We start from the raw sequence: 22,462 nt of genomic DNA, 5'->3' as shown, positions 1-22,462 counted from the left end.
TATAAAAAATGTTTTAGGGGGGCAGAACCAAGCCGTGCTGGAACTTGGCAGCTATGTTCTGAGCTCCATAGTTGTTGTGGCTTGTAAACCAGCTAACAGGCGAGTTACCACAATATATAAGGGCAGGTTCTGAATTTTAAGATCAACGCAACCCGTGGAAGAGCTCTTGGGTGATTTTGTGCGCAGTGTTGGATCCCAGCAGCAGAAAGTGATAGCGCTCCGTTATCCACGGAGATAGCCGCCGCCATATTGGATACAGTTGAGAGAAGGACTGCTGGGCATCGTAGCAGCCTACCAGCCCTTTTCAGCTGAAGTGATCGTACCCTGTGTGGTGCTGGAAGATCCTTTGGTGCTATAGCGCACTCCCAACTGGAAACACAGGATCTCTTGGTGCAGGCTGTTTTGAATGGCGCTCCGGTAAGCACACGTGGCTCCTGGGGTACATCTGAGGGACGGGTTTTACACTCTGGAGACCGATACTTACACAAAGGTCCTTTTACATGGGGAAATTACTAGTGACCTTCAGTGAGGCTGCCAGTTGGATCAGCGATCCTTTGTACGTGATAAGGGAGCGCTAAGGCTATACTTTAAAAGCAGATAGAGGCCGTTCTGATTCTAACAAAAAATACTATAAATCAGTGACGTCCCCCATACAATCCTGATTTGAGGTCCTGCTGATCTAAGAGGCCATAGTCACAGGTGGTGATAAGCATTCCAACCTGCCAACCAATTTGCAGAAGATTACTGTATTTTGAGGTCGATTTAGCCTGGGGTATCACTTCTCCTCCCACAGTAAGGCCACAATATGGCTTCTAAGAAGGGGCCTAAACTGGATAAACAGAGTAAACCCTCGCAATCAACTCCTTCTGTGTCCACATTCTTTCAAACTTCAGAGAGTTTGGAGTTTCCACAGTCACAGGGAGACTCAAATACAGACTCTCAAGTACATTCCTTGTCCTCACAGCTTATCCCTCTAGCTGCGCTGCAATCACAGATTGCGGACCTTCCATCAAAGCCTGATCTAGAATCCCTGAAAGCCTTTATTAAAGATGAAATGACGGATCTAAAAAAAGACCTCAATGAGATGGGATCCCGCATCGACTACCTTGAAGAGGGCCAAGATACACTGGACAAAATGGTGAGCTCTAATACCGATCTATCTATTCAAGATGCCATGCTACAGTCACTTAATAAAAAGATTGAGGATCTCGATAACCGTGGGAGGCGTAACAACCTAAGGATTAAAGGTATACCAGAAGATATCACGCAAGACCTCCTTAAATGCTATCTTAAGGACCTCTCCCACTTCATGTCTCCAGGATCACCGCAACTTCAGAACGACGACATTGAGAGAGCCCACAGGGCGCTTAGACCTCTTCCCAAGCCACCCCTACCACCAAGGGATGTTATTCTAAGATTTCTAAGGTTCTCTACCAAAGAAGAAATTTGGAATGCCGCCAGTTAAAGGCAAACTATAGCCTTTAACGGCCATAACCTTAAAATTTATCAAGACCTAAGCCCGCAGACTGTCCAAAGGCATAAAGAAGTTAGGTTCATCACCAAGACACTTCAGAAACACATTAGATACCGCTGGGGCTTTCCATTCAGCCTAGTTGTGAGCCATAATGTATCCCAAATTGTTTACAAGAACTTTTCTGACTTGGATAATTTGGCAACGAAACTAAACCTATCCTTCACGCCCCCACCAGACAACGTGCTGGGGATTTCCCCGCAGCAATCAGACAAGAATCTGGGTGATCCCAAGGACCAAGGCCCTCAATGGAGTAGAACTCAATTTAAGCGTAGAAAAATTGGGCCTGCTTCAACAGACGGCTGAACGGGAGATACTTCAGCCTGATGGAGTTACAGGCCCACAGGTCTTTAGATTAAACTTGCCACGATCCCAGGTGATGGGTAAGATTTACCACAACTCTGTTTTGTATTCTTATTTTGTTTTTGCATTATCATTTTAGAGTTCTACCCACTTTGTCGATCACTTATTGAATCAGCAGTTATGACCAAATGCGTGTCTGTATTCCTTGTCATTCCTTACTGTTTTTAAGGCCTGCCACAATTTGCTTATCATATCTAGAATTAGGTACTCAACTCTGACTCAAAACTTTTATCATAATAGAGCACATCACGACAACACTCCCCCCCCCCCCCCCGTCATGGTGTATATTAAAGGGACACTGAACCAAATTTTTACTTTTGTGATTCAGATAGAGCTGTCAATTTTAAGCAACTTTCTAATTTACTCCTATTATCAATTTGTTGTTTTTATTGGTGGATGAATTTATTCACCAATCAGCAAGGACAACCCAGGTTGTTCACCAAAATTGTCCCGGCATCTAAAGTTACATTCTTACATTTCAAATAAAGATACCAAGAAAATAAAGAAAATTTGATAATAGGAGTAAATGGTTGCTTAAACTTGCTTAAGGTTAATACACTCCTAGTTTACTGTTATGTTGTTTATTTCGTTGTAAATTCTGTTACGTTTTTTCAATGTCCTATTTTATGTCCTCATTTGTGTGCCAATCGTTGAACTATATACCGTTTGACTGTACCTCATCATTGTATATTGCTTATACTCTACGTTTATCATGCTAGCGCAACCTTTGTGATATTAAAATATTGTCACACAATGTCATGGGGCTTAATATCCCACAGAAACGTTCTGTAGCTCTTAGAGACTACAATTGACTTAAATGCCAAATTGTAATGTTTCAAGAGACCCATTTTAGAAAGGGGCGAGAATCTCACTTAGCTTTCAAGAGATTTGGTCAGGCTTACTTTGCTTCCAACATTACTAAACATAATGGGGTATGCATCTTAACAAATCTCTCCCCTTCAAACTTCAAACAATAACCAGAGATAGGGAAGGCAGATACCTGATCATATCAGGAACCCTATATAACAAAATGATCACATTGGCTAACATTTAAGCCCTGAATGCTGACCCCTCCAGGTTCTTTCAAAACATCTGTAGCAAAATACTTGAGGTCACTAAGGGGGGTCTGGTGGTGGGAGGGGATTTCAATGTTGCCCTGTATCCTACTATCGACTGTTAAACAGGCGTGTCCTCAATACCCCCCCAAAACGAAATTCAATAAAATCTAACTTGACTAAATTGGCTATCCACGATGTGTGGCACATACACCATCCCAATACCAAGGATTACACCTTTTTCTCGCACCCCCATCAAACATATTATAGAATTGATTACTTAATGACTGATGTCACTAGCTTAGCCCACATTTAATCTAGCAGATATTTCCCCTATCACATGGTCTGACCATGCCATGATTAGCTGCACTATACTATGGTCATCGCTACTAATGGAGGATCGAATTTGGAAGCTAGACAAATCTCTAATTAAAGACCCCATGATCAAACTCCAACTCTCCAAAGCCATTGATGAATACTTTCAATTAAATAGCACGCCCAATATTAGTGCAAAGCATATCTGGAATGCACATAAATGTGTAATTCGGGGAGAACTGATAGCCCTGAAATCTGCCAAAATCAAACCACAAACCACATACCTATCATCTCTATTAGCTGATCTAAATAAACTCCAAGATATCCATAAACGTTTCAATAAGGAGCACTCCCTTCTCAATAGTTTGGAGCATAAGAGACGACAACTAAATCTCCACCTCGGATTAGAATCTAAACACAACGCTCTGTTTCTTAAAAAAATCTTCTACGAGGGTGCTAACAAACAGAGGAGGCTCTTGGCCAGGCAGCTTTAAAAAAAAACCAAAAAAAAACGTAACGGATATGTCCTGGATATACAGGATGATTCTGGTTAACATTGGCACAACTCAAAATATATAGTAGATAAATTTAGACAATATTACGAATTATTATATAACCTTAACCAATCTATACCTCCCCCGAATGAGCTCGCTGTCCAGGAATACTTATCACATCTAAATTTGCCCACTTTAACCGCAGAACAAAGAGATAAATTGGATACCTCCTTCTCCACCGAAGAACTTCTGGCAGCAATAAAATCTTTAAAGTCAGGGAAAGCACCTGGCCCAGATGGATTTTGTAATAGTTACTACACCACCTTTAGGGATTCCCTAGCCCCTCACTTTCTGGCCTACTTCCATAGTATAGAAGGAAATACGCAATTTCCTCCTTTAGCTCTTCAAGCGAACATAACATTAATCCCCAAACCAAATAAACCTGATACATGAATCACTAACTACCACCCCATTTCCCTATTGAACTCCGATGTTAAATTATTTGCAAAAATTCTAACAAACAGATTGCATTTAATTCTCCCACAATTGATTCACCAGGATCAAGTCGGTTTTGTCCCTTACCGTGAAGCTAAGGACAACACAATCCGTAACCTTAATTTACTATGGCATGCCGGGACGGAACATAGCCCCCTCTGCCTGGATATCCACTGATGCGGAAAAGGCCTTCGACCGTGTCGGTTGGCCTTTTCTTCGAGCCACACTACAGGCCTTCGGAATAGGAAACTCGACGCTACACAGAATCTTTTCGCTTTACAACTCCCCTATTGCTAGAATATTTCACAATGGCACCCTTTCTCGGCCGTTTCAAATTACTAATGGCACCAGACAGGGTTGCCCTCTGTCCCCTCTGCTCTTCACATGCCTCATAGAAACATTGGCGTCTAAAATAAGGAACAATAGAGAAATTACTGGCATATGCCTGGGAGGAGAGGAATACACAATGTCCCTATTTGCAGATGATATCCTCTTCTCCTTATCAGATCCAGTAAAGTCAATCCCCCCTTTATTAAAGGAGCTAGACACTCTTTATAAACTCTCGAATTTTGCTATCAATAGATTTAAGTTGGAAATATTAGGACTAGAGCTTGCCCCTCACAGGGAAAAGCAGATTTCCAAACTATGCCCATTTAGGTGGTATAGAGACTCTCTGCGATATCTGGGCATCCAGCTAACGGATAATCCCGAAGCTATGTTTAAATTAAATTACTTGCCCGTTAAGACGGCTCTAACGAGCGATCTGTCGTCCTGGAACAAGAAAAAATCTCTCAGAGCTTGGCAGGATAAACACCATTAAAATGAACGCCTTCCCAAGACTTTTATACATACTGCAGACACTTCCCATACCTTTTACCACATAAGTATATAACCCAAATTCAACAACTATTTGGTTCCTTTATTTGGAACAGGCGACCCCCCAGGATTAATAAAGATATTATGTCTCGATCTCCGGCCCAAGGTGGGTTGGGCGTACCGCACATCAACTCCTATAGGCAGTCTGTTTTTCTCCAGAGAATTTTGGACTGGAGAACGCAAGAGGTGGGTCTCTTTGGAAGAGAATCTTACCCCGTCCTTGCACCTCCCCTCCGCATGTTGGTCTCCAAACCCTGCGCGTGGGATTGACCAAATAGCCAACCCGATTACTAGGGAAACGCTGAAAGTTTGGGACATCATAACTAGGACAAACTCCTATCTCTCGTCCTCCCCAAGCCCATTAAGATCACTTTACTATAATGACGAATTCTCCATGAGAGACCTTAATAAACATTTACCAGATATTTTACCTATAACAGACATAACCATACACAAACTGATAGTTAACTAATCAATCTGTACGCAAGATCAGCTAATAGCAAATGGTCAATCATGGGCTAACAACTGGTTTTCCTATAGGAGGGTACACCATTATATTACAACGCATAGCTACTCTCGGAACTTGACCCGTCCCTTAACTAACTTAGAAAAATTATATAACTTTAATCCACCAGTTAGGCACAGTCTTTCATATATCTACAAGATTGTTACTCAGCCATCCCCGGGTAACCTACCACACTCAATTTAATCTTGGAAGAGAGAACTAGGGACAGTTATAACTCCACAGGTTGTGGCAAATATATTTCAAAATGTAAAATCGTCCTCGCCCTCCTCCTCTATCCTTGAGATAAACTACAAAATCTTGCACTGCTGGTACCTGACCCCCCGCAGACTACGTAAGTTATTCCCTAATACCAGTAATCACTGTTGGAGCTGTGGCCATGTGGGTAGTGTGGTGCTCTCAGGTTAACTTCTTATGGAGGGAGGTCATTAGCGAAATTGAGAGTATTTTTCAGACACTTTTGCCATTGGACCCTTTGATTTGGCTGCTAAATAAATCCACTAAACTTCCCCAGAGACATCTTCGCCTGTTATTGAATATCATGATAAACAGTCTGAAGGCTTTTATTGCCGGTGGTTGGAGATCCCCCTCAGTTCCACCCTATCGGAGTGAAGATGTAAGGTGTCAAATCTGATCGAATTTGAGGAATATAGGGCGTTTAAATTGGGAACTAGGGATCAATTTGCAGACATACAATCCACCTGGGAACACTATTTACATAACCTTTCAAAAGTTGTCCCCCCTTGATGTAGAATTAAATGCACTTTTTACATCTTCATATAATTGGTTTAGATATGAGGTGCAAACAGCAAATATTTTGGGCACAAAACAAATGGTTTCCATGAGGACACTAGGATTTAAATGTTATTGTTGGATTTATCTTCATGTAATAAAAAAAAAGGTCCACGAGGTATATTATATTGTTAAATAGGCATTAATGTTACTGTTATCTTGTCTAACGGTTGTAATTGATGCATTGACTTTTTTTTAAAATTTTTGCTTTAAATGTATGTATGTACTTACGTTGGATTTTAATGAAAAGAAACTGAAAAAATTACTTTAATTGCTTTAAAGCAACACTAAAGAAACTGCAGATTGAGTCTTATGCATTAAACACTAATTTCTAGATATGACTTTTGTATTGAAAACAAAGATTATCCTGAGAAAAATATGTTGTGTGTTTTAAAATCTACTACTTGTGATTAAAAAAATAAAAACTAACTTAAAATAGTACTTGTGCCAATTTCTCATGATATAGTCTATTGCAGGAATCGAGCAATATACTCATCTTCTAGCTTTTCTTTGTACAAATATTTCAGATATACAGAATTTTACATAATTTTACATTTATTGCAAAAAAAGTGTTTTTAGGTGCAAAATAGAAACCCTGTATGTTGCTGACTCTCTTAAACCTACTTTGTTTAACTTTGACCAAAACTTTCCTAGTACAAAGCTTTAAATGTATAAATCTTTCATGGAAGGCATGAAGGGGATGCTCATGTGTTTCTGTATTCAGTTACCCTGATATACCGTATGCTTGCAAAAAATAACTGTCTTGTATTGTCCACCAACTAAAGCATGTGAAAGTCTTACCTGCTACCCTAGAAACGATCACAAATCTATTATACATCCATATTCTATCTCCCTTATACTGACTTTTTAATGTGGATGTTTCACTTTTATATCTTTTTCCATGAAGTCAAAACTTCTTCAGAAATGTGGGAGACCTCAGACCGGTATTTTCTTCTAAACTTTGTGAAGAACCTGTGAATGTTATTTTTACCCACTTGTAGAGCCTTGAAACCTGGAGGGTATATAGCCTCTGAACACTTGAGTAGGTATAAACACCTCCCAGCCGTTAGCCCACATAGCACCCTTTCTGCATGAGTTAGTTGAGCTTCTACATATTTATAGTAAAGTAAAACTGGAGCTCTGATACAGCACAAATGTTTATTTTGCATGGTCCTGTAATTTGGGATCATGAGCTATGTTACTGGGGGGGGGGGGGGTTATGTGTTAATATTGAAGGGGAACAGTGCATGTAGAATTGCTTGTGGTCCCAACTTACATGCACTTTTTACACTCCAATGTGTTTATTTCTGAGGTTTCCCTGTGTACACACTGGAGAGAGCTCTGATCAGCTCTTTTTAAGGTGTGTTGCCGGTTTTTAATGCCAGGCCAAAGGATCTTTGCACGCTTCCATAAGATGCTCTTCAAAGAGATTCAACGTCATATAGGTATTGCGTTCACAATATCTCTTGTTTCTCAGACTGAATATATACTTATCTTTTAAAGAGTTAGATTATCTTTGTATTATACACATTGCTTGTTTTCACAACCAGGCTTCTATAGCAGGGCAATTTGGAAATTGAAGCTCCAATGTTGAAGAGCCATAATAGTCAATAAAATGACATGCTTTGTTTAGAGCAAGTCATTTTAAGAATATTGACCCTGCACTACGATTTAACTAGTGCTTTGCGGGTCCCGAGCTGTACTTATTTAACCCCTTTGGGTGGGTTAAACACACAATAGTGCAAGATCAATAGTCTTAAAATTATATTCTCTAACAAATTTGAGCATGTAACGTTTTGATTATAATAGACCTTTAATGTTTTATTTAAATTATATTATACAAAAATATAAATGCAGTAAAAATAATGTGCCAGATAAAAAAATAATTCAAGGTGTGGGTCACAAGGGATCCCACTACAGAGGATTGCAGTGGATTTTAATCACAACTTCACTGTCACAATCTTTTTACAATCCTCTGCTGTGGGTCCATCTGGTGACACTTATACCATGATAGTAACCCATCTAGCACATTATATTTATTGCTTCTAGCAATTCCCCTTGCAAAGATAGACCTAATCTGGGCAGCATCTGTGTCAAACTTTCATTCTGATGGCTTGTCATACATCCAAGGTCATTTGGATGCTTTAGAGTTTTGTGTGCTAAACAGTTATTTGAAAAATACTCTAGCGCCATCAAACTTGAATTATTTTCTGGAAACCACTTTACTCAGAATATTTATCTCAGAGCCAAAGGTTTCTAAGACCGTGCAAGTAGTAAGGGATCTTAAAGGGACATTTAAACAATTTGATATGCTATTACAAAACTATAAATCAAATATAAAATCTGCAATATACTTTAATTATTTATTTTGTCCACTTTTCCTTTAATTTTATTATGAAATAATGAGCTTTTCAGATCCTGTTAGAAATGGAAGTGCACATTTTGTAAACAGAGTCAGCTTATTATAGATAAGCTATGTAAGGCATGGGTCTTTATATCTCCTTCGGTAGAGCATGATTCATTTAATCAGAGTTTTGAGGCCATGTGTAAGTGTAAAGTACCAATATCTTGGAATGAATCTTATATGAAGTTGATTAATAATTTCTATCTATCACCTTGGAAAATATCTAAATTTTATCCTGCCTTAGCTAATCTATGTCCGCGATGCGCACATGGCAAGGCAGACTTACTTCATATGTTTTGGACTTGCCCTAAAGTTAGACAATTGTGGTTGAAAATTATTTTTTGGTTTAATAAGCTATACAAAGTAACAATAGCTTTAGCCGCGAGAGATATTCTTTTTCTTTTCTCGCCAAATGATGTGATTAACTGTAATACTATAAATAGTCTAAACACAATCATATTAGCAGTTAGACACTGTATTCTGAAAAATTGGAAAGCTAAGACCGTGCCTGGTTTAGCCATGGTCTTTAAAATATTACAAAATCAATTAGTGTTTGAATCATATCATCTTTATGACGCCGCTGAGAATAAAATTCAGACATTTTTATAGAAGTGGTCTCCGGTTATTCTATCATACCCTATCCCGTTTGTAAAAGCTGATTTTTTTTTTTTTCTCTCTGTTTATATGATGTGGACCCTTCAGTATGGTGATATTCATGCTTGATTTTTGTTTAAATTGGTCATAGGTTTAAAAAAAAAAAGAATCTAGTGTGTTTTTTTTCTTTTCAAAAATGTGGGTGTTATGGGAGCTCTGTCTCCTGCTGAATTGCTGTATACTTGTTTTTTCTTTTCTTTGTTTTGTGATTTTGTTATACATTGAAAAAACCGATTAAATAAAAGTATAAAAAAAAAAGAAATGGAAGTGCAGAACACTAATATTTCACACAGCCATTGGCTGCACACTAGGGCTGTGCAATATGGGAAAAAATGAATATCGCGTTTTTGGCCACAAAATTTTGCGGTTGCGATTTTTTGTAACTAACTGTTAAACATGCATTTCTCAATAAAAAAAAATTAATTACATTGTACAGAATCTTAAAGTATTATACAACAGTATAACCAATTAATTGAGAGTTTAGTTTAATATAGAGGCCAAACTAGGATTTTTTTTATCCATAAAAAGATACCCAGAAATAAAAATCTAAGAATTGTATGGCTTCCTGGATTTGTCCAGGAACAACCAACTGTGTAAGTTATGTAACCAGTTGTGCCAAAACACAGTAAATCACATGTAAATGAAGCCACAATTTACAAAACCGATTAGCCTGCAGTGAAAATCTACATCTTTGCCCTAGAAACATTTTATTTTAAAATTGCAAGAGATTTTAACCCACTGGCTGTCATGAGGAACACCCCTATCATTCATTATTTTTAACATTTGGATGACCAGGAGATCCTGATCACAAAGAAACCCATTGGCTGCCAGTAAATGATCCTGACCTATACTCTATGAAATCACCTTTCCTATACAACTGCACTGTACTAAGCAGACATAAAAAAATATGTGAAGAGTCGTCTTATAAAGCAGATGTCTTAAATACCGCTGTAATGATCGCTATATTCCATGTCACTTACTCTTTTTAGTTAGCAGAGCTGTGCTTCCTTTTTCTGGGTGTCAGGATCTCCATTGCGAATTAATCCACAACCTTATTTCTGCCTATTATGTTGGCGATCAGCTTGTCTAAGGCACCCCGTGTCCCAGTACTGTGCTCTCTCTCTCTCTCGCTAGCACCAAAGCATAGATTTTGCCACCACAGCATTCAAGCCTCTCTCCTTATATCCTTTGTGCGTAGTATAGTCATTGCCTGGACTAACACGCAATCCTGATTCGTCCAGCATATGTGCAAAAGCTGCTTCACTGACAGGTGAAAGGAAAGCACATTTCTTTTTTAAGACACGATGAGTCCACGGATCGTCTTAATTACTAATGGGTTATTCACCTCCTGGTCAGCAGGAGGAGGCAAAGGGCACCACAGCAGAGCTGTTAAATAGCTCCTCCCTTCCCTCCCACTCCAGTCATTCTCTTTGCCTACGTTAGTGTTAGGAAGAGGTAAAGTGAGGTGTTAGATTAGATTCTTCAATGAAGAATTTATTATTTTTAAAGTAATGCCAGAGAGTGCTGCTTTGTTCTAGGGTGTAGCAGTAGTCAATATCAGTCTCTTCAGTAGAGCTTTTGGTGACTTTAAAGCAATGGGAACTTGTGGGACATAATTCTCACTGCGCCTCCCATACATTTATGTTGCCCTTATCCTGATAGCCTAAGCAAGATTACTCAGGCTTTTATCTTTATCCACAGGGCTATGGGAGGGAGAGGACCTCTTAAACCTGCTGAGCTGCCCTGCTGTCGGGCAGAATACAAAGGTAAGTGCTGACTTTTTTATCTGGGTCAATAATATAGATTGCAGAGAAGTGGAGCACTTTAATTACTATGAGAACGAACTTCTACATTTAAAAGAAGAGAAATTCTTTGACAGCAACTTATTTGCAGGCACTGGGGCTAAGGAAATTGCTTTTTTACTTGGGGGACTTTTCCTTGGGCTGAGGTAAAAGACTCAGTGGGAAGGTGATATCGTTTTTGCACAGTATTTGGGCTAAACTTCAAGCGACTAGTTTTCCTCCTACAGGGAGGCAGTAGCCACATTTGTCCCCAGGTTATGAAGGCTCGAGTAGTTTGGCTCCTGGTGGCGCAGTTATTATAACTTCATGGCGACCGGGAGTTTCAGGTTGGTTACGCCCATGATGGGCGGAGCTTCGTGTGAGGCCAGTTCTTTTGGACTGCGCACTCTTTCTATAATGCTACTCCGGTATCGGAGTCTGTTTAACACTGAGGAACAGTTTTTTCCTCCTACAGGGAGGCAGTAGCCACAGTCGCCCCCAGGTTAGGAAGGCTCAGTTAGCTTAGCTCCCGGTGGCGCAGTTGTTATAACATAGGGCGACCGGGAGCTACATGTTGGTTACGCCCACGATGGGCGGAGCTTTGTGTGACGCCAGTTCTTTGACTGCGCACCCTTTCTCTACTGCTGCTCTGGTATCGGAGCCTGTTTTAACACTGAGCGTGTGTTTTTTGTTCAAATGGGACCACGCAGCGTTACATGTGTTGCGGTCCTTCAAAGGGAACACAATCCAACCAAACAGGGTTGCTCTCTAGCATTATATTGTACAGGAGATACACAATCCACTAATGTTACAACAAGAGTTACTGTTGAACACTGTCCGGATTTTATTGTAGAACATATGTTCCGGTCTTTTTATTTAAAGCAGTTAAGCATTTTGTTATCTGCCATTATGCACCCAAATAGAATATAGTTTTGGGTATTTGAGAGGCAGATGGGCACTTCAACAGGGCTTACCTGAAGGGTAACTAGGTTCTGCAGTGATTATGTACGGTTTTGCTTTTATGTTTATACGAAAAATAAAAGTTTAAATTTTAAAGAGACAGTAACATTTTTCATGTAATAATTTTTAATAAAAAATTGACACACTTTGCTGAGCCTATTCCTTCTAAGACTCTTGCTGTTCAGGAGTTTGACAAATGTTAAACTATGATTCAATTTCCCCTTATTGCATTGAATATAACCCACATGCAGTGCTCTGCGCTTCCTTTTTTCACTCCACTCGGCGTTACTGTTTTTCATGCATGATATGTTTTTCCTTCAAAACTGTACTAGAGGGCATATTTTCAATCATTAAGGATGATTAAGTAGTGCTATTCTGAACGTATCTTCCTTATATTCTGTAAGGGGAAGATACTTCGATAGTATCTAGGGGTGAATTCTCAGAATCAGATGGACTGTCATTTTTATCTGATACTGGGGTTGTTCACTTTCACTTTTTAACTGGAATTCCTCCATGTTGTTAATTAAGGAGGTTTGGGCTACCCCGGACAATTCTGTCTCTACAATTTCTATACCCTCTCAGGATAAATAATTTAGAGGGGTTCTTCAAAATGATGTCTGTACACCAAGTTACAATGTCAACCTGCTGGTACATTGCTACCATCTCTAGTGCGGCGTCATATTGCTTTGAGGCGTGGTCTGACACTATTAGGGCAGACACTCCTCTGGATGGGATCCAGAATAGGGTAAAAGTTCTTAAATTGGATAATTCCATTTGTACGGAGGTTTTTTTCCTTCTAGTCTGCAGAGCCTTATGGTTATTGCCTTAGTCTGCGGATGTGCCCCCTATGTCTAAGCTTCTAGCTATCTTTTCAAGGGAGTGACCTTATTTGGTCCTAATTTGTCGGAGATTATCTCTGATATCTCGGGAGGTTAGGGTCATTTTATTCCCCAGGAGAGGAATAGAACGACAGAGCGATTTTAGCTCCTTTTGTAATTTTGAGGGAAATTTTCTCTTTTCCACCTTTAAAAAGGAACGCTCTAAACTTTGACGGAGACTCAATCTTGGAATAATCCAAGAAGTCTGCTATTGAATCTGTCAGCATAAAGGGCCTTTCCCCGGTCCGGGATCGGATCTTGGAGGGGGCAGACTTCCTTTATCGCTTGGTCCTGTGTTCGAGATGTTTAGGATTCCTGGGCAATAGAAATAGTGTCCCAGGGATACAATCTAGAGTTCAAAAAAATATATATGCCCGGTAGCCTTCAAAATTTCATGAACGTCTACCAGTTAAATGTTGTATGGATTGGCTCAAGCAGCAATTGGTAAACAGGTCTAACAGCACATGCTTCCCCAGACCTACCCGCCTCCCTACTATGTCTCTCACCTACCAATGATCGGCACCATCGCTGGCCGATGCAGAGAGGGCCACAGAGTGTCTCTCTCTGCATCGGATGATTAAAAAAGTTATTGCAGGATGCCTCAATATCGAGGCATCACTGCAATAACCTGGAAGCGATCACGATCACTTCCAGCCCTCGAAAACCCTGAGGACGTTCAGGGTACATCCTTGGTCATTAAGTGAATGTAAGTCCTTGGTCCTTAAGGGGTTAAAGGGACACAGAAGTAAAATTTATAAAGTTTAATTATTCAGGTTCCAACTACATATTTTTTTTATAAATATTTTTTTTTCTTAGTATCCTTTTATGAAATCTATATCTTTTTTATGAGTGAATGGAGAGGTTTGTTGAGAAGTGTGCATGTGCGTTGAGAACTATATAGCAGAGGTGTTAGTATAATAGAACCATATATAGACTTGGGAATGTCCTGAGCATATATAAAAACAAAACATGGACACTCAATCATGAAACTTTCATTTTGAATTCCACGTCCCATTAATTTGCAGACTAGCTATCTTGCTATGCTGTTTATTAGGATGATCTTTTCAAACATTCTTTAATTTTTTTTATGTCTTACAGTGAAAGTTTGGCTATTCCACTCGAGTGCAATGCTTAAAATATACTACAGTAGAATCTCGATTATCCGGAGCTCAAGCAACCGGCACTCTCAAGCAACATGAATTTTTTTTTTTTTTTAAACATGATTTTTTTTGTTAGAGCATGAAGAAAGCAGTCTTTAAACAGTAAATAGAGCGATGATAGTTACACTGACCCACTCAACACTGACACACTCAGAGACCCATTCATTAGACAAAAGTTAGGGACAAAAATAGAGCCCAATAGGAGGAGCCACTTCAACAGGATATAGAGACACTATCTGCTACATGGTACAGTAATAAGGACAGAATATATACTGCAGCACTTACGATGGCATCAGCTTGACAATCAGGACGGGCTATCTCGCGGCTGCACAGCATCCATCTGTCATCGTCATGTACTGTATCACTCTTCCGGACCAGACTACTACTGAGCACAATGGGAGGATCCACTTCAACAGGATGCTCAATCAATAACCAATTCCCAGAACTGCTCAATCTTTTGCTGAAAACAATGCGTCTTATTTCCTGAATAAACACATTATTCTCTGCAGATTGATACGTTCTGGGAATTGGTTATTGATTGAACATCCTGTTGAAGTGGATCCTCCCATTGGGCTCAGTAGTAGTCTGGTCATATGATACATCTAGTGTGCGCCTCTAACCGGCTCCTGCCCATGTGATCCACGAATCACCAATGATTAAAAAGTATTGGCCCATTAGGAAAAAAAACCAAAGGTGTTCAAGAGCAATTGAAGAGAAAAGCAGGCAAAGTTCACAAATACCTGTACAGTACAGTACAGTATACAGTAAACAGTATACAGGTACAGTAAAAGCATAAACAGAACTTGATTCAGTACTGTACATCTGCCTTAATCTCAAATGTCACATCTACTGTATCTACAGTAATTCTACACTACAGTATCTTCCTCTTGTGGACCATACAAATTACTGTACAGTACACTGTACCTGCACCCAAATTTCCACTACCCACCCTGAATTTTTTTTATTCAGGTGTAAACTTCTACTGTATTGTGCTCTCATCCAACACAAAGTACAGTATGTCGAAACAGGTCCCAAGTAAGCGCAAGCGCGTAGTGCTTAACCTCAAGCAGAAGATGGAAATATGCAAGAGGCTTGAGAAAGGTGATAGTCGTGCAGTGCTCATGGAGGAATTTAATATTGGTTCATCAACTATCTATGACATTAACGCTCAGTCTAAGAAAATAAAGGAATATTATGTTAAGTCAGAGAGTGACAAGAGTGTAGAGAAGCGTCATACTCTTCATACACCAAGAATGGAAGTGCTTGACCAGGCCCTGTATGAATGGTTTTTGCTGAAAAGGTCTGAGGGTGGTTGTATTTCTGGACCCATGTTGCAGGAAAAAGCGAGAGAATTTCATGAGAGAATGAATATTGAAGGCAAGTGTTCATTTTCAAGTGGCTGGCTTACCTGATTCAAGGTTCGTCATGGAATCTGTAAGCTGGACTTGTCAGGTGAGCAGAATCAGCTGATTTTGAAGCTGCAACCTCATTTCCTAATGAGTTTAGCAAATTGGTTGCAGAAAATGGCCTGACCTCAGAGCAGATTTATAATGCAGATGAGACTGGTTTAATGTGGAAGTGTCTGCCTAATTCTACTTTGGCTGGTGGTAATGAGAAGGTAGCTCACAGGTTCAAGCTAAATAAAGAGTGTGTAACTGTGCTTGTTTGTGCAAATGCATAGGGAAATCATAAAATAAAGTTGTGTGTGATTGGTAAATTTGGTAAACCAATGGGCTTTAAAGGCATAACTAACATCCCTGTAGATTATCATGCACAAAGTAACAGTTGGATGAATGCAGACATTTTTAAGAAGTGGTTTAATTCTTCGTTTGTTCCCAGTGTTAAAGAAAATTTACGAAGCAAAGGAATACCAGAGGATAGTAAAGTTCTGTTGCTCCTAGATAACTGTTGCGCACATCCTCCTGCTGAAGAGCTTGTTAATGGCAACATTTTCGTAATTTATCTTCCAGCTAATGTTACAAGTCTAATCCAACCAATGGATCAAGAAGTGATTCAAAATATAAAAATGATTTACAGGCGTGACTTCATGCGGAAAATGAATAATTTTGATAGGACAATTCTGGACTTTCAAAAAAAATTTAATCTGAAAGATACCATCTACACTGTGCTTGGGATTCTGTGAGAAGTGAAACATTATGGAAATCTTGGAGAAAGTTGTGGCCAGCTGTGATGTTTGTAGAATGCTCCTCTGTCGACTTTGTGGGGGTTCCAAACGACAGTGCAGCTGCCAGTAGTCAAGTTTATGATGAAATTTGTGAGTTAGTTGATGATGCTAATGACAAAATTAATTTTTCTCGAGATGAACTTGACAGCTGACTTGTTGTGGATGAAGCTATTCCAGTAACTCATACACTAAATACAGAAGACATCATAGAAGCTGTTATGAATCGTGGACAAATTAATGTTGCAGAGGAGGAAGAGAGTGGTGACGATGGGTGTGAGGTGGAAAAAATATCTTGGCTACTGAAGCATTTGGAACTGTAATCGTTTTTTCAGAACCGCAACCCTTCTTCACTTCTCAGCATGTTATGCAGCTGCACATCATGCAAAACCTAACTTTGCAAGAGAGGCGTAGGGCCTCAAAGCAAGCTGATATTCGTTCATTTTTTGATAAAGCTGCATGCAAGATTGCCAATACAGCATCATCTAATGATGTAGATCCAAAACCATCTACATCCACATTAAGTTAAATGTATCTTTACAGTATTTGTCTCAATTTTCTTTTATTTACTGTAACAACATTTTAACTAAAAATGCATTATACAGTACTGTTAAACTGTGTTACATAAAGTTATATTTGCTTTTATTTACTGTAACAGCATTTGAAATAAAAATGCATAATAAAACTTACATTAAATTAAGTTTGTCTTTATTTGTATTAATTTGCTTTTATTTACTGTATTTAAATAATAATATCAAGTAAATACTGTACAGCATTTATAGTAAAATCTGGGTTATAGAACTAGTTGGACCTATTTTTAATAGTGACTCTTAAGCAACCGGAAATACTTATCCGGAATATACCGATCCCCATGGGTGCCGATTAATTGAGAGTTTACTGTACTTGTTTTACACCATTTTTTGTGGTGGGGACTGAGTGAATAATCAAATATATAACATCTATAAGCTACAGTGGGGTGAGAAAAATAAAAGACTGAAAAATAAAAGACTGATAATCCATGAATTTTCAGTGCATAAAATATTTCTGTATGCACTAGATATCCTATATGTTTTTGTGTTTCTAACATATGTTATTGTATGATTTGCTTTCTTTAGTATGTGCTACTTTTAGACATTTAGGTATTCATATATCTGTTTAATTTAATGTTTGTAGCACTATTGTGTATTTATTGTTTGTAGCACTATTGTGTCTTTTGGTGATAACGAGCCACATTCAAACCTCACCTTAGACTCTGATTAAGTCTACACCTGCCCTATTTGAATCTACTACACATTAGAACATTTTTTTATATGTTATTTTTGAGCTAATTACATTTTGTGAGCCCTTATATATTTATTTAAATTATGCTCATCCCCAACAGTAGCACTGACACTTTGTTGTTTTTTTAACTGTACTTGTTTTCTGGAAAAACTGTTTTATGAAAGTGCATGTAATACTTATAAATGTTTTTTTATTTTTAGTTTTTTAAGGTGTGTCCTTATTTGGTATACATTTAACAAATGTTCTTTCACCCCTTCTCCTTACAACCTCTAGTCTAGGTGCAAGATTCTTTGAGATGAACCCATTTGAGCCATGGATAACAAGAGACAAAGTTGATCGAGTAAGTACAATCTGTATATTCCATTTTATTTTTTAAAAGGCTATTAATGGCACTAAATATATGCTAAATATATGCTTCAATATAATATACATTAGAATATTTATTTAAATGAAAGCTCTTTTTAATTACAAATGCATCTCTACGCTCTAAATGCGCTGTCTGTGTAATACTCCCATATTGACTTTTGATTGCAAACATTTTTACTGCTAATCCAAAGCCAATAGGGAGTGATTGACAGACACGTACAGTTGGACACATTATTTCTTTCCTATGATATAGAGAGTCCACAACGTCATTCCAATTACTAGTGGGAATATCACTCCTGGCCAGCAGAAGGAGGCAAAGAGCACCACAGCAAAACTGTTAAGTGTCACTCCCCTACCCATAATCCCCAGTCATTCTCTTTGCTTCTGTCAATGGAGGAGGTGAAGTTTGGTGTCTGAAGAAATTAATTCCTTTTTCGGGTACTTTTCCCAGTAAGCAAGGATTTGGGTTTAGCTGGGTCCACGTCAATCTCTTCAGTAGAGTAGTGGTGACTTTTAAGCAGTTAGGAAGTTGTGAGGTAGTCCTTGCTTTGTTTCCTAACACATTGCTGCCCATGGTACAGAAAACCAGAGTTACTCTGTTACAAGAGAAAAAAATGCCGCTACAGTAAAAAAACTTCAGTAGATGTGTGTAAGAAGATCCCAGCTAAAAAGATACAAGGGCCGTGTGGATCCAACAAAAAGATGGTGGTGGACAAGTAGCTAGAGAAAAAATATAAAGGCTACAGAGCAACAGTAAAAATAAAAAGGCTTTATTCCATTAAAAGCATTGCAGAATACAATCACAAACAAAAGGGCTCAGCTATCTTATGCGTTTCGCACCATTAGGCGCTTACTCATAGATACTGAGCACAAGTAAAACCACCATTATATTTAAAGGCAGCACAACCAATCAGACACAATCCATAAATAACGTAATAACAACGGTCATACTGACAAATACGTATGCTTTGGTATACGGGCCCTTAAGAAATATATAACATCTAAAATCAGAATGAACATTACTTGTGATTATAGCAAAAAGGCACGCATAATGTGATTATTAGTAATAAATTAACAATGAAAGTTAATACAAAAACAATATGCATCATAAATATGTAAAATATTCCAATATATTCTAATATACTACTGTTTAATACAATTGAGTTGTTCCAGTGTAGCCTAACTTATAATTTATTATGTTATATTTTATTTGGTTGTTATTTTATTATTGAATGGGAATCACTAATGAGTGGTCTGAAAAGGTACACCATGCCCCACGTTAAATACCAATGCCTGTATATGTTTGATAGGTTTAGCAACATTTATTCTACATAATATCTCATATCCCACTCTAAGTTCATACCAGACGGTAATTTTGTTCTCATCTTGTAGATCCAAAAAGATCAAGAGTCTTAACTAAAGTGAAAAAGATTAAAATGTTTGGCCACAGCGGAATCCTTGTTGTAATTTTTCACATCTCTCAGATGTTCTCTGGCACAGGATCTAAGGGCCCTAGTTGACTGACCTACATACTGTGCTCCACACAGTTGACAGTTTAACAAATACACTATATGGTCAGTAAGACAGGTAGCATAGAATTCAATGTCAAAGCTTTCTCCTGTGACATTACTAGTGAACTTATTGGTAAAATCCTTATTGCCGCACGTTAAGCAGTTAGTCAAATGTGATCTAAAGTTACCTTTGCCTCTAAGCCATGAAGTTTTAGATTTAGTTTTTGAGGCAACCATACTGGGAGAAAGTCTAGAGGCCAGGGGGAAAAATTACAACAAGGATTCCACTGTGGCCAAACATTTTAATCTTTTTCATTTCACTAATGTTCCTAGTTTCAAAATTAAAATGATTGAGCTAGCCAGGATCCCTTTGAGAGGCGGTGATTTAGTTAAGATTCTTGACAAAAAAGAACTCTTTTGGATCTACAAGTTGAGAACAAAATCACCGTCTGGTATGAACTTAGAGTGGGATATGAGATATTATGTAGAATAAATGTTTCTAAAGCTATCAAACATGTACAGGCATTGGGATTTAACATAGGGCATGGCGTACCTTTTCACACCATTCAATAATAAAATAACATAATAAAATAACAACCAAATAAAATATAACATAATAAATTATAAGTTAGGCTACACTGGAACAACTCAGTTGTATTAAACATTAAAATGTAGAGACAGTAGTGTATTAGAATATATTGTAATATCTTACAAGGCTACTTCTCTTTCCCTCTGGCTGAGAAGTATAATTCGTTTTGCTTATGAGACTGCTGGTCAGCAGCCTCCTGAGAGAATTACAGCTTATTCCACTAAGGCTGTCTCCTCTTCTTGGGCTTTCAAAAATGAAGCTTCGGTGGAACAGATTTGCAAGGCTGCAACTTGGTCCTCTCTGCATACTTTTTCCAAATTCTACAAATTTGATACTTTCTTCTACAAGATATGACGAGTCCACGGATTTCATCCTTACTTGTGGGATGTATCCTCCTGCTAACAGGAAGTGGCAAAGAGCACCACAGCAGAGCTGTATATATAGCTCCTCCTATACCACCTATATGGATTAGGGTGTTACTGAAATTCCTTTTTTATACATATTGATTACTACGGTATCTGTATCTCAATAGGGGCTTGACACTGGGAAAGGCAGCTGTGGCACTTTATATATTTAATATTGGATGATATAAGTGTGAGTGAAGGGGACCACATGGCTTATTAAAAACTGCTTCCCATGCAGTTATGAAGACAGTTAATGCAACGTCCACGGTGGGCGGGGCCTATTTTGCGCGCTCAGACGCGCAGTTTTCTTCTCTCTAGAAGGCAGCAGGCACTTGCTCCGGTGGGGCCTAAAGTTGAATTTCAGTCACTGGATCGTTATTGAGTCAATCTTGAGTACCCTGGGGGCAGGTAGGCGCCACAGCAGAGCTGTGGTGAGGTGCAGGGGCTGTTATCGTTGTTTAAAGTTTATTTTCCGAATAAAAAGACTCTTTAAAAGATGATTTAGCTTTTTCTCAAATGCTGCAATATTTTTTGGCAAATTTGAACTACAGTGTAATTTTTTAGTGCTAAAAATCGTTTTTGGTGCAGTAAAGAAAAATTGTTGCACTTTTATTATTTAAAGGCGCAGTACATTTTTTTTCTAAAAATTCTTTGAATCAATAATTAAGGTTAAAAACGACTATTGTGGCTATTGCTAGTCTGTTTAATATGTCTGAACTTGAGGAAACTCCTTGTTCTATGTGTTTAGAGGCCATTGTGGAACCCCCTCTTACTTTGTGTACCTCTTGTACTGAAAGGGCCTTACAATGTAAAAAGCATATTTTATGTAAAGAAAGTGTGCCTAAGGATGATTCTCAGTCTGAAGAGAATCAGGATATGCCGCCAAATTCTCCCCAAGTGTCACAACCTTTAACGCCCACCCAAGCGACGCTTAGTTCCTCAACCGCGTCTAATTCATTTACTCTGCAGGATATGGCTGCAGTTATGTCAACTACCCTTACAGAGGTATTATCTAAGTTACCAGTGTTACAGGACAGGAATCAATGTGAATACTGAGTCTTCTGATGCTTTGTTGGCTATTTCTGATGTACCCTCACAGGGATCTGAGTTGGGGGTCAGGGAACTTTTGTCTGAGGGAGAACTTTCGGAATCGGGAGGTGTGTTACCTCAGACAGATTCGGACGGCATGTCCTTTAAATTTAAGCTGGAACACCTCCGCCTGTTACTTAGGGAGGTCTTAGCGACTCTGGATGACACTGACCCTATTATGGTACCACCAAAGAAATTGTGTAAGATGGACAAATATCTGGAATTTCCCGCTTACACTGATGTTTTTCCGGTTCCCAAGAGAATCTCGGAGTTTATCAAGAAGGAATGGGACAGACCGGGTATACCATTCTCTCCTCCTCCTAATTTTATGAAAATGTATCCCATATCACACAATATTCGCGACTCTTGGCAAACTGTCCCTAAGGTGGAGGGAGCTATATCTACCCTGGCTAAGTGTACAACTATTCCTATTGAGGACAGCTGTGCTTTCAAAGACCCTATGGATAAGAAATTAGAGGGTCTTCTAAAGAAATGATTTATTCATCAGGGTTTCCTTTTACAACCGACAGCCTGCATTGTTCCAGTTACTACTGCAGCGGCTTTCTGGTTTGATGCCTTAGAAGAGTCTCTTAAGATTGAGACCCCTTTAGAGGATATTTTAGATAGAATTAAGACTCTCAAGCTTATCACAGATGCCGCCTTTCAAATTGCTAAGCTGGCGGCTAAAAATGCAGGATTTGCCATTTTAGCGCTTAGAGCGTTATGGTTAAAATCATGGTCTGCCGATGTGTACTGTGG

At 38.8% G+C, this 22,462-nt stretch overlaps 1 protein-coding gene across 1 annotated transcript in view; it reads left to right on the top strand.

Annotated features, from left to right (window-relative positions):
• Window positions 1-22,462, top strand: part of NDUFA9 (NADH:ubiquinone oxidoreductase subunit A9) — an 81,725-nt gene that overhangs the window by 31,256 nt on the left and 28,007 nt on the right. The window contains exon 10 of the mRNA XM_053718737.1: window positions 18,018-18,084. Within this exon, the coding sequence (XP_053574712.1) occupies window positions 18,018-18,084 (67 nt within the window). The remainder of the gene's footprint in view (window positions 1-18,017; window positions 18,085-22,462) is intronic.

The sequence above is a fragment of the Bombina bombina genome, chromosome 6 (assembly GCF_027579735.1).
Source record: "Bombina bombina isolate aBomBom1 chromosome 6, aBomBom1.pri, whole genome shotgun sequence".
Taxonomy (NCBI): Eukaryota; Metazoa; Chordata; class Amphibia; order Anura; family Bombinatoridae; genus Bombina; species Bombina bombina.
This window is presented reverse-complemented; position numbering and strand designations above follow the sequence as displayed.